The following is a 12,349-nucleotide window of genomic DNA, read 5'->3' as shown; positions in this document are numbered from 1 at the left end:
CACAGAACGTGCTCGAGGTTGAAAATGCGAGGAAGTGTGAAGACGACGACGAGTAAATAAGGGCTTATAAAGCCCAGCAAACTATTGCTCCGAGTCGTTCGATCAAGGGTTACGAAAAATAATGACAAGATCTGGCCGTGGAATTTGAAAAGGGGTCTGTCACATCATCAGCGGATATCCATTTGTCACGTCAAGCATGAGGCGACAGAGAGTAGGACACGGGGTAGCCGACCATGGGAAGCCATTTATGGGGCTTAATTAAAAGCATGGGCAACATGCTCAGCTATAATGATCGAAAATTTGCACAGTCTCCCAGAAATTAACATGACGTCAGCAACCATCAAAGGGCGCTCATATGAGAAAGTGCCGAGAAATGAAAAATTTGCTAAGTGTTGTCATTAAATATTTTGATCGGCACAGATATCTAACTATACAATAGTCGAGCGACGGTTCAAAACCTAGTCTTGTGAAGTAAGATCCGGGCGACAGCTACATACTTAGGTCAGTAAGATGAAGCAGAACGACGACTAAGAAGATTATACAATCCAATCGGAAGATCACCAAAAACACTACCTGTCCAGTGAGTCAGACTTACAACCTCTTTTGACTAGACTTGAGGGGAAAACATTGCAGTCTGATCGAGGGAAAGTTCCGCTATGGCAGTCGCGACATCGCTAGCCATTGTACAACTTGCTCCGGCCTCACTAGTTGGATGGCTCCCTCTCAAATCGCCGGTTGGGTCGTCGGATTGGTCGAATGGCTATAGACAATGACTCTGTAGCTCGGCAACGCCAATGGCATTAATCTCGACGTCCGCAAGCTTGCTCTTGTCGCTCAGACGTGTTGTCAACATGATTTGAGCTGCAAAAAGGAGGAAAAATCAGTTAGGTTTAAAAGACTGAGGAATGAAAGAGCATACCTAGGGTGAGGGGCAGCCACGTTTGGATTGGACTCAACCCGAACACATAAAAGACATTCTCCAGTAATAACATGTGTATATGGTATTTCTAACAGGCCAAGCTGGAAGCTACTTGAAGGTAGTCCGATCAGAATTAGTATCTGCTGAGTGACAGAGACTTCATCACTTCCATCTGCCAGCCGGTCGGGAAGTCGGGCTGATCGGGGAAGTGAACAAAGTGCTCCCTCCAATGCTTATTGGAGGACGACATTTTTTCAAAAAAGACAGAACTCACTTGGGCTTGGAATAAAAAGGTCCCTGGGTCGAACAACTTGGGATAATAAAAATAATAGAATACCCGAGGCATTAAGGGAATGTCATGCAGACGGAATAGCACGACTACCCCACACGACAGCTTAAAGGAGTTCAACATTAATTGGTGCAGGGAAATACGAAAGTATTTACATATGGCTGAGAAGAAAGGGTGAACGGGAAACCGAAGACCGACGCAAAATTGGTCGTTAAAGAAGGGTAAGAAGCCGGTGGAATGTTGATGGGGCCGGTCGTAGGCAGAGGGGATGACAATCTGATAGTCAGAGGGGAAACGATAGGTGAGTCTCATCTGGTCAATCTCATCCTCATTAAACTTGGATCTGGTGGAAGTGTAGCAAAGCCCGGGAATAGACGGAGAAGGTTGAGGGGAGATGACTATAAGAAATCAAGAAAGAAGTGAAGCGCAGATTCAAAGAAGGAAAGAAAGGAAAGGCTTACTAAGAAAGGTCGCCGGTGAAGATGAGGAGGAGAAGCGTCACAGAACGTGCTCAAGGTTGAAAACGCGAGGAAGTGTGAAGACGACGACTAGTAAATAAGGACTTATAAAGCCCAATGAACTATTGCTCCGATTCGTCCGATCAAGGGTTACGAAAAATAATGACAAGATCTGATCGTGGAATTTGAAAAGGGGTCTGTCACATCATCAGTGGATATCCATTTGTCACGTCAAGCATGAGGCGACAGAGAGTAGGACACGGGGTAGCCGACCACGGGAAACCATTTATGGGGCTTAATTAAAAGCATGGGCAACATGCTCAGCTATAATGATCGAAGATTTGCACAGTCTCCCAGAAATTAACATGATGTCAGCAACCATCAAAGGGCGCTCATCTGAGAAAGTGCCGAGAAATGGAAAATTTGCTAAGTGTTGTCATTAAATATTCTGATCGGCACAGATCTCTAACTATACAATAGTCGAGCGACGGTTCAAAACCTAGTCTTGTGAAGTAAGATCCGGGCGACAGCTACATACTTAGGTCAGTAAGATGAAGCAGAACGACGACTAAGAAGATTATACAATCCAATTGGAAGATCACCAAAAACACTACATGTCCAGTGAGTCAGATTTACAACCTCCTTCGACTAGACTTGAGGGGAAAACTTGTGATGCTGTGATAAGAGGCCCACCAAGTGCAGGTCAAGGACGGAGGTAGCAGATGGTGTGGAGGTCAAAGTCAAGGCCAACGTGGAGGTCAAAGTCAAGGCAGTCAATGCCAGAGAACCAACGAGTTCACCAAAGGTGGGCTGAGTGGAGGTCTACTACAGTTGTCGATCGGGCATAAAGTGTCTGATTGGCAAGTGGCTTGTTTGAGCAGAACACCTGTACAACCAAGAGCATTAAGGCAAGAACGTCAGATGCTCATCACAAAGCGGAGGAACGCTAAGGCTACCAAAGTGTTGGTCCGGTCGGGTCGAAACGATCAACTGAGCCAAGGGATTATGAAGACAATCGGTTGAGTTCGAGAGGGCGGAGATCCTTGGCAGAGGGGCTCCTCCTCTCGGCTAAACAGTGAGACCTCTCTCATATATCTTAAGATCCCTTTGGGAGATAATGTCGCTAACAATGAGGTATGGTCAACATGCGGATCGTACGACGAAAGCTTTTACTGTCTTATAAGGGATTTGTATATTTTTTTAAGGTATGACATCAGAGCCACTTTTCTGAGATGTCATTTTATAGGATAATTTGGAGAAAGTGCCCATGACTTGAGGCGTGTGCACGTCGCCTACTGGGGCGCTATATAAAGAGGGGGTCCATGCACCGACGGAGATACGCGTTATTCACTATTCACACCTCTGCTTACTGTTGCTTTGTTTTCTTCCATTTTTTCGATGACTGACTTAAGAATCGGAGGGCCAACACTTGAGACCCCTTTCCTGGTCCGACATTGACGTTTCTTGTGTTGTAAAGCGGAGAGGATTTTACACGCGGTCAACTCAGAAGCCACATTTCTAGCTAGACTTCTTCACGATTTCGAATAGGATCAATGTCAAATCTAAGTTTGTTCAAATATCAACAGTTGATAGGTGAAACTCATAATTAGCAAGTTTCCTAATATAAAAAAAGTCGTTTGAAATCTTTTTCAAGGTCCTAAAGATTTTGTTATTTTTAATATTTTTTGGATTATTTTATAATTTAGATTATTTTTCATCTTTTGTAAAGTTAAGGTTAGGGTTCTGAAAATCTTTAACATCTATTTAGTTGTGAAGAGTTATTTTTTTATTAATAATATTATACCGCTTCCTTTTTTTAATGAAATAATAAGTTTTTATATGTATATTATCTGATATTTTATAAATCAATAAGTCTTAGTATTATTATGGTAGAATGTTAAATAAATTATTAGTTAATTTAAATTTATATATGTGATAATGTCATTTGTGGTGACAAATATTGGCGATTATATATATAATTATTAATCATTTACTATAAAATTTCAAGAGTTTTTAATATGCTTGTACGATTTTACGATTCAATCCTGACCAATCCGATTCTGATCACAAATCAATTTTGCGTAGAATCCGATTCTGATCCGATCCGGTAAGATATGCAACATGATTATGCAAACTATGTTGGCGATAGCTACATCCACTGAGTTTGAGGTTTCAGAAACTCAAAGACACGCTGCTATCCAGTTGATGGATCGTGCACGGACGTACAAAGACAAAATCAAGACTAAAATAAAGGAAAGTTGCAACAATTTGATCGACAAGAAAGAGGTTCCATGGTATACAACTTGACTGAGTTTATTTATTAAAGATGCCTTGCGATCCTTACACAATTAATCATTTTGCATGAGAAAGAAAACTATAGTGGAGGGAATTGGAGGGCCTCGCTACGAGACAGCATATCTGTCTTTTTTCCAACAAGCTTTAGTGAGGACCGAGTGTGAGTGCTGCTTATGATGCCACCACTTGGCTCTTTCAGGAACGCAGTGACAATCCTGAATTCCAATTTCAAGTAAGGGCACAAAGGCTGTCCATACATCATGAATTGCCATAATATCATGAGGCATGTACCTAGAAAACTGTAAAAACCTAATGTTTTTTGACATGCCCGACACCATATCCAAAACTCTACTGCAACAACTGGAGTTTTCAATTTGATTTACTGATGATTTAGCACTCACTCCTTGATACACTTTCTGTGATAGTCCAAGCATATCTTGTAGTAAGTAGCCTGACCTTTGCTCATGTCAATGTCTTCGTGAAAAATCTTCAACTTATTTTTCTATCATGCAAAATCTTAGTTGGGGTTTATCTTTCTCAATTTAGCTACACCAAACTTGTGGCGTTTGTTTCAGTACATATAAAATCGTTTTTAATGCTAAGGTTTTATGACCTGATCCTGATGGGTATATACACTTATATATGTGGTTAACAAGAGTTGCCGTACAGTACTTAGTGTGCCTATTTTTCTGTCATTTGTGTCAGCATTGGTTAAGCTATTAGCTACCTGGGTTGACATTGGAGGCAAAGCAAATTCAGAGAAGTGAAACTTCAGTTTTCCTTCCCAAGAAGTCAAAGCTTACACATGTTAACATCGACACACAATCATGATCCAAGCAAAGACACTCCTGCAATTAGTGTGCTAAGCTTAATTGATGGATCACTTATCTTAACACTCAAACTATTAAGAAAAAAGTAATCAACTTATGTATCTTTATTAAAATAGGTTGTATTTGATATGAATTCTCATGGAAATTATTATTATAGTTAACATAGTATACCGATACATATGTTTTGGGTACAATTATCATAAATATTTCTAACACCGTTCTAAGAGTTTATTCATGCTTTACTCTATTCTATATCCAATACTTTATATATTTTGCTGGGTAATCAATCTTTGTAGAAACAAGAACACATGCGAATGAGAGGCTATCCACCCTGCCCATCTAGCCTCTTGAACAATCCAATATAACCTTGAAGATTATTACTTATTTTATCTGTAGCAATCTTGGAAAAGTGTGTTTTGAATATGTTATTGTATCTAGGCAAGTTCTATATAGTAACTTAGGAGTTCGTCTACCTTATGCTAAATTCCTAATAACAAATATATTGAGGATTTTTCTATGTTAAATTGAAGTCAATTTCAATTTTTTTAGTGACTTGTGAAAGGTTTTTGGGCCACAAATGCACCATTGAGCTACTTTCACTAAGGGTAGGCCAGCCTAAACTTTTATCTTGGCCAACCTAGAATTTAAATTTCCCCAACCTTTTCAATTTCATATTTTTAATGGTTATTGTCTACTTGGATGAACAAAGGCCTTCTTCTAGGTTGACCTAAGGATTTAAATATGTGGGTACCAATAATTTTTTTTAGAATTGGTTAATAGTTATCCATCAACAATTATCTAGATTTTTCTCTAGCCTAATATGTATGTTTGGTTGACCTAACCTCAAAGATAAGATCCATTTCTCATTGTACCTATTAGAAATTCACTATAAAAGGGGCTTAGAGAGTTGTGATCTTGAATATCATTTTATCTCTAAGTGTTGTTTTGAGTAGTTTCGCCTTTCTAGGTGCCTTGTGTTCATATTATGTTGTATATGCACATTAGGGCTCGATTAGCATGTTAACTCATTCATTTTCTAGTATTATAGTTACTCATTTACTCATGAGTTTTGTTTTCTCTGCTTGAACTTCCATTACTCTTAAAGAGAGGTATATATAGATCGAAGATCAATCTAGTGGTTTCATCCTTTATGAAAGATCTAAGATTTGAACTTTTTTTTTTTTTATTCCATTCGCTTGGATATGTGCATTTGTAGTTTAAAGATCTAACATCTCCGTCTCACACCACCCCAACTTTGATGGCATTGACTTCAATCGTTGGAAGATCAAAATATACTTTCTTCCAACACAACTTCAAGATGATGATAGAAAGAAGTTGACACAAACGGAAAGAAGTTAAATAAAGACAAGTGATCACATGACCATATAAAGTACATTGCATATGAATGGGCGATGTACACCTTGTTATGAGGACTATCAAAGAAAGCGCTTAACAAATAGGTACATATTAGTATGCTAAAGAACTTTGATCTCAACTAATTGATTTACACGAAAGGTCCTTCGAGTCCAAGCTCATTGAGCGAGACTTTTTAAGAGTATAAATGATGATCCGCTAGATGAAGGAAAGGGAAATTGTAACATAGATGCATGGATGATACTAGAAGATCATCAACAAATTAATAGTTAGCCATTGGGGGATAGATGACCGATATATGAGATTGTGTTGAATGGATTGCTAGGAACCTATCTCAATGTATAAGAACTTAGTGAAGATAACTCTTGAAGACTTGTGTACAATTATGGGGCTTCATGAAGCCAATTATATCAATCAAAAGGAGGAGGAGAAGAAAATTCCCATGAAGAAACTATCTCCACCATTCATTGAGATAAGCTTGTTAGATTGTTTGTATTTTTCATTTAATGATGGTGAGATAATACAAAAAACTGATGAGAATGAATCAATACATGAGCACAATAAAACTCGAAGAAGATGCTCCATAATGGAAAGAAGAAACAAGAAAGAAAATAAATCTAAAGAAAACATGGCCTACTAAGAATGCAAAAAGAGACATTATCAAAACAAGTGCCTAGACGTCAAGAAAGAAGAACAAGGTAAAGCAAATAAGAAAAAGGCCTTCATTGTGGCACAAGACGACTCTCACTCATCTCATCTGAGGAAGAAGGTTCCCCAATACTTCCCAATCACAAGACCCTAATCGTCATCATAAATGAAGAAGAACTATTGTGTTGGATGAACTAACACAAGAAAGCATATGCAATCTGAAAGCCATCATCATTCAAACACAACTTGCTATTACATAGCTGACTGACATCACTAATTATGGTTTTGGGCATGCAAAAAACCAAAATGATACTTAAAACCCACCTGAGCTTTCAATCAATACTTAACACATTCAAACAAATGCTGCCATTTATATTTTGATAGATTCAGGGATGGTCAATGAACTCACATTTTGAAGCATCTGGACCAGAGTGGTCCCATCCATGTCTTTCTCAAATATGCCTAAAGACGACTGACTTGACTACTGAGCATTTTAATGAGGTTGTGCTCCAGCTGATACAGCTACGCATTGAACTTGACCAGCAGCAGTATCGTACACCAACGCCACAGACTAATCATTTTGAGTTGTGTCAACATTTTTGGGCTGTTAATTCAACGCTAATATGATCGGTCAAATTGATGTTATCCAAAAAAAAAAAAAAAACTGATATATAGATATATATATATAAAATCTGTTTGTTTTTCCTGTGCAGCTATGATGATATATGCATTATCCAGAAACAAATCTACAGACCAAATCCACATGTTCTGTGAAAGTTTTGCCTGCCTACTCGAGTATACAAGACACTTTGACTACTGTAGCATCCTGCAGCAAATAAATGGGTGTTGGAAGAGTTGTTGGTGGGACCAATTCACATATCCAGCCTATGAACTTCAGAATTTAGCCTGTGCAGCCATGATAACATCAGAAACTTCTACTGTTTCACTGCTAAGAGTTTGTGGTAATCCTTTTTATGTTTGTCTCTTAAATCAAGAGAATGTTGCTGCCCTTTAACATGGATCAAAACAAATGTTTGTGTTGAGAAAAACAAGCAATGAGTAAGGAGCATGGTCGAGGAGACATGCCTGAGTAAAGGTAAGGAAACCATCATGTAGGTTAGCAATTACGAAGAAAGATTAAAAAATATATATTAAAAGAAAGGAGAAGTTGGCCTCTCAATTCAAAGGTTTGGTTTCTTCTTCTTCTTCTTCTTCTCTCCTTCTCGGCTTCAAAATTTTCAGAAGTCAGTAATGATAGTAGTCAGAAACACCTGCTTGTCTTCTTCCTGCAGATTCAAGACTCCATTCTGAATTAGATTTAATATTGGAAATTAGAGAACAAAGTAAGTGGGATCTGTCATTGTAGCTGCTAAAAGCTTGTTCCTGCCATTTCACCGGACAAGTTCATATGTTCTACATAACACCAAACAAATCCAGCAAGAAGGGGAAAAACTCCAACAAAAAAGAGCCAAATTTCTTACAAGCACAGAAAAGTATGACACAAACATACTTAACCCACAACAAAGAGACAAACGTAGATGCTAAAAAAAACAAAAAGCACGAGATGGAAAATAGTTTCCGTGCTCACTTGAAGAAGAAAAGGGCCAATTTTTTTACAACATTAGGACACACAATCTCCTGAATCACCGAGGCGCCAAGGAGTCGAAAGTCTCAAAGAAATGGTGAGATTTTGATTCGGAAAAGAAAGAAAAGTGAGTTAATGGTGGATTAGAAGTCTTGTTTAGAATTTGTAGATGATGAGGAAGCAAGGGAGCACCGCACGGTGATCAAATACCACGAGCTCCCCGCAAGTGAGGCTGACCGATTCGGCCTCCAACTCGTTTTCTGGCTCGGCCCTGACCCGGCCGGCGACCACTCGGCACACCAGCATCCCACGCCGCCCGGCCGAGCCACCCCCGCTAGCATGCGCTCTTCCGCTCCCGGAGAAGGTCCTCACGCCCTCCACCTTCTTCCCCCCTGACCACACCGAGCTGCGCACCACGCCGGCGTCATAGACCCCACCACCGGCGCCGCCGCCGCCGCAGTGAAAGCGCAGCATCTCGTTCCCGTCAGCTGCGCAGCGTACGTCGTCGGCTCGTGCTCGTGCCGCCGCGCGGCACTCCTCGAACCGGGCCACCGCCCGCGCCGGGTTGTGGACCCGGAACAGCATCTCGATCTCCCCCGGGAAGGCGGCGCCGCTGCCGCCGCAGGAGGAGGAGGACCAGCTGGAGGAAAAGATGATCTCGACCACGCGGCGGGACGATTGGCCGGCGGGGAGATCCTCGAGCGTCGGGAAGGGCACCGCGGCGGCGCGCGGCCCCGTCGCCGGCGAGGGCGGCGGGCGGGCAGGCCTCTGCTTAGCCTTGGTCTTCGCCATCGACCTCTTGGCCTTCGGCTTCGACGGCGACGAGGGGATGACGTCCCTGACGGCGTGAGAGGCTTGGCCGCAGGAGACGGAGGAGAGGAGCGGCTTCCTGGCCAAAGACGAACACGACGACGGCGTCCGGGAGTAAACCACGTCGTCGACGGAGTTAGACTTGCAATGCAGGGAGCGCAACCACCCCGTGGCCATATGGGCTGGGACGGGGACTGCCGGCGAGATGGAGAAGCGAGAGAGGAATCCCAATTCCTTTGGTTGATTAATTAAGGAACCATGTGGCTCGGCTACGGAATGGCTAAATAGGGACTGAGATTGTATCCCTTTTTTTTATTTTGAATTGTATTAACTCTGTTTGTTTTTATTTTAAAAAAAAACTTTATACGCCATAAAAAAATTATGGCAAATAAAAGTGTCAATAGAAATATTGCTAGGTCAATATTATTTATTTATTTTTATATTATCTTTTAAAAAATTATTTATGCTACCACCATTTCGGTAGTTGGTAGAGGTTTGGAAACTCAATATGGGAACTCAAAGGGTTGTTAATGTATTATTGACTTCATAAATAAGTCAAAATTTGGAATGATCAAACATATTAATATGGAGCGAATAATTCACCTAATTATTCTTAAACGACTTATCCTCATCCTATAGTACGTTAATTATTTTTTTTAAAGAAAAATCAATAGATCAATTATTTTATGATGATTCACGTGTTAATATAGTGTGGTGAATAGGAATTTTGTACATATTGTTATTAAATTAAACTGAAAATTATTTTTATCATTTATTATTTTTTCAAATGCCATGTACAGATGATACGTCAATTCTCTCTACCAAATGATTACCGAATAATCCTACCCAATTTCATACGGTATCCCACTTCAAAACGTACTTGTAAATTTAAATTTAAATTTAAATTTAAATGGCCATGTGCATGCACGCTCATGGCTTGTCTGGCAAAATGCCAAGTTTTGTTCGCAAGTCAGGTAGTGTAGTAGGGACGTAGGTCTGTGCCTGCAGGTAAAATCGCTAGACTGCATCCTAACAGGTTGAGATGAAAGATTTATATGACAAGAATTGATGATAATCGTACAAGAGTAATTTTGCTTAGCATATCCAACTTCTATGAAGGGTGCTTCCCATTCAGGTATCTTGACATCTCCCTATCAACTGAGAAACTCTGAAATTTTGATTATGGGATACTATCATTGGTAAAATTAACAAAGTATATAGACTCTCTCTTATGCTGATAAATGGAACTCATTGGCTTCAATTCTGTAAGGTGTTAGAATGTTTCTAGCCATCTATATTCCCAATCCTATATGGTGCGGATGTATTTGGGGGCCAAGGGAATTGGGGAGAATGGGGAGGGCATTTTGGTCAAATTTCCATTAGAGCTTTTAGAAGGGACGAAGGGCTTTGAGAGGAGGGTCTTTGGTTGGGTTCTTCTGCTGCCACCAAGGCCACACACGCGGACGCCACCTTTGCCATCTCCAACGCTGGCCACATCCAATGTCGACAGCCCCTCGCTCTCACGCAGCTCTCACGCAAGAGGGCGTTGCCCTTACGTGAGCACACCAACTTCCCCCTCCTCCCCCTTTCTCCTTTCCATGTTGTCGCCAGTGCCGCTTCTCCCTCCTGCTCATGTAGTTGACCACCAGCCACATAGCCGTTCGACGCTGGTCACTATGACCTCTTCTTCCTCTTTCTCTCACACTAGCACGCCGCCCCTGAACCTTCCTCATACACTGTCAAAGAGGTCACTCCCCTCCTGCTCACGCCGTCGACTGCCAGTCATCTGTCACCCCCCTCTCCTTGTCACATGCCGCAGCATTTCCCCCTCTGTGAGGGCCGCCGCCAAGGACACATGTCGTCGTCTCCGGTGTCCCTACCAGAGGCAACTGCCTCCCTCTCCCGCTTCCAAGGCCGCTGCCCCTCCTCTACACTGGCCAACATCGACGCCACCACCACTATCATCGCCTCCAACAGTCGACGCCTCTAGGGCAACTACTACCTTGGTCCTCAAGTCAACTCGCCATCTCTATTTGCATTCCTACCTTCGAGCCACTATTCTATTCCAGTCTTACAGCAGATATGGTGTTCCGACCTTTAAGATAATATTGTGTTCTAGCCTTCGAACTAATCTTGTGTTCCGTCTTCGAGCTGAGACTATGTTTTGGTCTTTGTGTCATCCAACTTGTGTACCGTGGTTCGATCTGTGTGCTACCTTCGGGTCCATACCACGTTCGGCTCTGTGCCGTTAGTTCCAGCTCCTCATCTGGCTCACATTTATCTATTCTGGTCATGACGACTCGATCAACATCACAACTAGCTCACCAGTCTACTAGAGGGCACCCCTGGGCTAGGGTACATTTTTCATACTTATTCTCCATGCACTTTATTATTCTATTATTTATTCGGGCTCTTTATAAGTTATTGGGACCTACCTCGAGCATAAGGGTGATAGGGACCGGGGTAACCCAATGGTTATCTGCAGGTAGCATTGACCAGAGGTCTTCTAAGAACTTGGTCAATATAGAAGACAATTCATCATGCCCTCCCCCTCCAGGTCATGACAACTTGGTTAACATTCCAGCCACATCATTCTGATCATTACGTCTTCTTAGCTTTCAGACAGGATCATATTTGATGTCGTCTGTGAGAACTTCACTTAATCTAGAATGTGAAGATGGGCGACACTAGAAAACTTTGCCATCATCATGATCTCGATGGATTTTGATGAACACATTATATTTTCTCCTCACTCTACGGAAATTTGGGAGTCGAGGAACCAAATCAGATCCTCAGTCGATCAGGAGGTCAGTTCTTCTATTGCATTTTCCTTCCAGCCATAGGATATGCTATAACTCTTCGATCAGAGAATAAGGGTCTAACTCCATAATTAGAAACTAGGGCCCTAGATCATCAATCTATTGGTATCTCAAGATAGTTTTGATGTGATCAAACAAGTTAGGTTAGGTCCTGTTGTGCTTAACTCTGTGTTTAAGTGTACAAGAACTTAGGAGCACAGGAAGTCGAGCAAAAGACGCAGCTAGCGAGAAGGACAGCACGGGAGAGAGTTGACGAGCTCTGTGCGTCTGAGGGACGAGGTGTTGCGAAAGAGTACATTGATGGACGAGAAGGGAGGGTGCA

At 41.6% G+C, this 12,349-nt stretch overlaps 1 protein-coding gene across 1 annotated transcript; it reads right to left on the bottom strand.

Annotated features, from left to right (window-relative positions):
* Window positions 1–8,178: 8,178 nt before the first annotated feature.
* On the bottom strand, window positions 8,179–9,452 carry LOC121994477. Its single transcript, XM_042548493.1, has one exon. It carries the CDS (start codon window positions 9,383–9,385, stop codon window positions 8,555–8,557), a length of 831 nt encoding a protein of 276 aa, XP_042404427.1. The 5' UTR covers window positions 9,386–9,452; the 3' UTR covers window positions 8,179–8,554.
* Window positions 9,453–12,349: the final 2,897 nt, after the last annotated feature.

This window comes from Zingiber officinale, chromosome 6A (assembly GCF_018446385.1).
Source record: "Zingiber officinale cultivar Zhangliang chromosome 6A, Zo_v1.1, whole genome shotgun sequence".
NCBI lineage: Eukaryota > Viridiplantae > Streptophyta > Magnoliopsida > Zingiberales > Zingiberaceae > Zingiber > Zingiber officinale.
The sequence above is the reverse complement of the archived record's forward strand: the minus strand, read 5'-3'. Positions and strand labels throughout refer to the sequence as shown.